The 3,630-nt window shown below is 40.9% G+C and overlaps 2 protein-coding genes across 2 annotated transcripts in view; both read right to left on the bottom strand.

The window, feature by feature from the left end:
- Smp_184510 (hypothetical protein) overlaps window positions 1-84 on the bottom strand; it is a gene marked incomplete at both ends in the record, with an annotated part of 306 nt that extends 222 nt beyond the window's left edge. The window contains one exon of the mRNA XM_018792088.1: window positions 3-84. Within this exon, the coding sequence (XP_018644536.1) occupies window positions 3-84 (82 nt within the window). The remainder of the gene's footprint in view (window positions 1-2) is intronic.
- A 2,344-nt stretch (window positions 85-2,428) lies between these two features.
- On the bottom strand, window positions 2,429-2,728 carry Smp_182280 (hypothetical protein; the record flags this gene model as incomplete). Its single annotated transcript, XM_018792086.1, has 1 exon — window positions 2,429-2,728. One exon carries the CDS (start codon window positions 2,726-2,728, stop codon window positions 2,429-2,431), a length of 300 nt encoding a protein of 99 aa, XP_018644516.1.
- Window positions 2,729-3,630: the final 902 nt, after the last annotated feature.

Here is a 3,630-nt window from a genome sequence, read left to right as displayed (position 1 = left end):
CTCCAAAATATTCCAAAGATATTCGAAGAGAGATATGTGTGAAGGAAGAATTTTACTGTGTTGAACGAATTCACCACTCGACATTCAACTCAATGTTCGAAATGATAATGCAATGTGTGTTGGTGATTAGGAAGCAATGCATGTTTGAATGTATGTAGTCTGAATTGAGTGTGTTATTTGTGGTGGTCCAAGTGCACATTGGTCCAGCACAACCACACACTCAAATCTATCATCACATTTGCTCACTGCCTCTTCAATCCACGTGTGAACGCATTGCATCCGCAAACAACAGAACTGGCATCATCACTACTTTGTATCACAGCGAACAATTACGCAGTACAGGTCATCTGCACATCGAATACACAATTCTCATTGACTCAGACGATATCCACATAAACCTCATTCCTGTCACATCAGTCATCATGCACAATATAATGAGAAAAGCAAATTTCACTCCAAAATATTCTGAAGACAATCGATCAGAGATATGTGTGAAGGAAGAATTTTACTGTGTTGAACGAATTCACCACTCGACATTCAACTCAATGTTCGAAATGATAATGCAATCTGTGTTGGTGATTAGGAAGCAATGCATGTTTGAATGTATGTAGTCTGAATCGAGTGTGTTATTTGTGGTGGTCCATGTGCACATGCAACGATTCCATTGTGCACATTGGTCCAGCACAACCACACACTCAAATGCATCATCGCATTTGTTCATCCCTTATTCAATCCACGTGTGAACACCATCGCATCCACAAACACTCGAACTGGCATCATCACTCCTTTGTGTCACGGGGAACAAGTACGCAGCACATCTCATCTGCACATCCGATTCACAATTCTCATTGACTCAGACGATATCCACATAAACCTCATTCCTGTCACATCAGTCATATTGGAAATAATAAAGAGAAAGGCAAAATTCACTCCAAAATATTTCAAAGATATTACATGAGAGATATGTGTGAAGGAAGAATTTTACTGTGTTGAATGAATTCACCACTCGACATTCAACTCAATGTTCGAAATGATGATGCAATGTGTGTTGGTGATTAGGAAGCAATGCATGTTTGAATGTATGTAGTCTGAATTGAGTGTGTTATTTGTGGTGGTCCATGTGCACATGCAACGATTCCATTGTGCACATTGGTCCAGCACAACCACACACTCAAATGCATCATCGCATTTGCTCACTGCCTCTTCAATCCACGTGTGAACACCATCGCATCCACAAACACTCGAACTGGCATCAACACTCCTTTTTTTCACACTCAACAATTATGTAGAACCTCTCATCTGCACATCCGATTCACAATTCTCATTGACTCAGACGATATCCACATATATCTCATTCCAGTCACATCAGTCATCATGCACAATATAATGAGAAAAAGCAAATTTCACTCCAAAATATTCTGAAGACAATGGATCAGAGATATATGTGAAGGAAGAATTTTACTGTGTTGAACGAATTCACCACTCGACATTCAACTCAATGTTCGAAATGATAATGCAATCTGTGTTGGTGATTAGGAAGCAATGCATGTTTGAATGTATGTAGTCTGAATCGAGTGTGTTATTTGTGGTGGTCCATGTGCACATGCAACGATTCCATTGTGCACATTGGTCCAGCACAACCACACACTCAAATGCATCATCACATTTGTTCATCCCTTATTCAATCCACGTGTGAACACCATCGCATCCACAAACACTCGAACTGGCATCATCACTCCTTTGTGTCACAGCGAACAAGTACGCAGGACAGCTCATCTGCACATCCGCATCACAACTCCTATTGACTAAGACGATATCCACATATACCTCATTCCTGTCACATCAGTCATCATGCACATAAAAAAGAGAAAGGCAAAATTCACTCCAAAATATTCCGAAGACAATCGATGAGAGATATGTGTGAAGGAAGAATTTTACTGTGTTGAATGAATTCACCACTCGACATTCAACTCAATGTTCGAAATGATAATGCAATCTGTGTTGGTGATTAGGAAGCAATGCATGTTTGAATGTATGTAGTCTGAATTGAGTGTGTTATTTGTGGTGGTCCATGTGCACAAGCAACGATTCCATTGTGCACATTGGTCCAGCACAACCACACACTCAAATGCATCATCGCATTTGTTCATCCCTTATTCAATCCACGTGTGAACACCATCGCATCCACAAACACTCGAACTGGCATCATCACTCCTTTGTGTCACGAGGAACAAGTACGCAGGACAGCTCATCTGCACATCCGCATCACAACTCTCATTGACTAAGACGATATCCACATGTACCTCATTCCTGTCACATCAGTCATCATGCACATAAAAAAGAGAAAGGCAAAATTCACTCCAAAATATTCCGAAGACAATCGATGAGAGATATGTGTGAAGGAAGAATTTTACTGTGTTGAATGAATTCACCACTCGACATTCAACTCAATGTTCGAAATGATAATGCACATTGTGGTGGTGATTAGGAAGCAATGCATGTTTGAATGTATGTAGTCTGAATTGAGTGTGTTATTTGTGGTGGTCCATGTGCACAAGCAACGATTCCATTGTGCACATTGGTCTAGCACAACCACACACTCAAATGCATCATCGCATTTGCTCACTGCCTCTTCAATCCACGTGTGAACACCATCGCATCCACAAACACTCGAACTGGCATCACTACTCATTTGTGTCACAGCGAACAAGTACGCAGCACATCTCATCTGCACATTCGATTCACAATTCTCATTGACTCACACGATATCCACATATACCTCATTCCTGTCACATCAGTCATCATGCACATAATGAAGAGAAAGGCAAAATTCACTCCAAAATATTCTGAAGACAATCGATCAGAGATATGTGTGAAGGAAGAATTTTACTGTGTTGAACGAATTCACCACTCGACATTCAACTCAATGTTCGAAATGATAATGCACATTGTGGTGGTGATTAGGAAGCAATGCATGTTTGAATGTATGTAGTCTGAATTGAGTGTGTTATTTGTGGTGGTCCATGTGCACAAGCAACGATTCCATTGTGCACATTGGTCCAGCACAACCACACACTCAAATCTATCATCACATTTGCTCACTGCCTCTTCAATCCACGTGTGAACACCATCGCATCCACAAACACTCGAACTGGCATCATCACTCCTTTGTGTCACGAGGAACAAGTACGCAGGACAGCTCATCTGCACATCCGCATCACAACTCCTATTGACTAAGACGATATCCACATATACCTCATTCCTGTCACATCAGTCATCACGCACATAATGAAGAGAAAGGCAAAATTCACTCCAAAATATTCCGGAAGACAATTCGATCAAGAGATATGTGTGAAAGGAAGAAATTTTACTGGTGTTGAACTGAATTCAATCCACTCGACATTCAACTCAATCTTCGGAAATGATAATGCACAATTGTGGGTGGTGATTAGGAAAGCAATGCATGTTTGAATGTATGTAGTCTGAATTTGAGTGTGTTATTTGTGGTGGTCCATGTGCACAAGCAACGATTCCATTGTGCACATTGGTCCAGCACAACCACACACTCAAATCTATCATCACATTTGCTCACTGCCTCTTCATTCCACGTGTGAACACCATCGCATCCAC

The sequence above is a fragment of the Schistosoma mansoni genome (assembly GCF_000237925.1).
Source record: "Schistosoma mansoni, WGS project CABG00000000 data, supercontig 1185, strain Puerto Rico, whole genome shotgun sequence".
Taxonomy (NCBI): domain Eukaryota; kingdom Metazoa; phylum Platyhelminthes; class Trematoda; order Strigeidida; family Schistosomatidae; genus Schistosoma; species Schistosoma mansoni.
The sequence above is the reverse complement of the archived record's forward strand: the minus strand, read 5'-3'. Positions and strand labels throughout refer to the sequence as shown.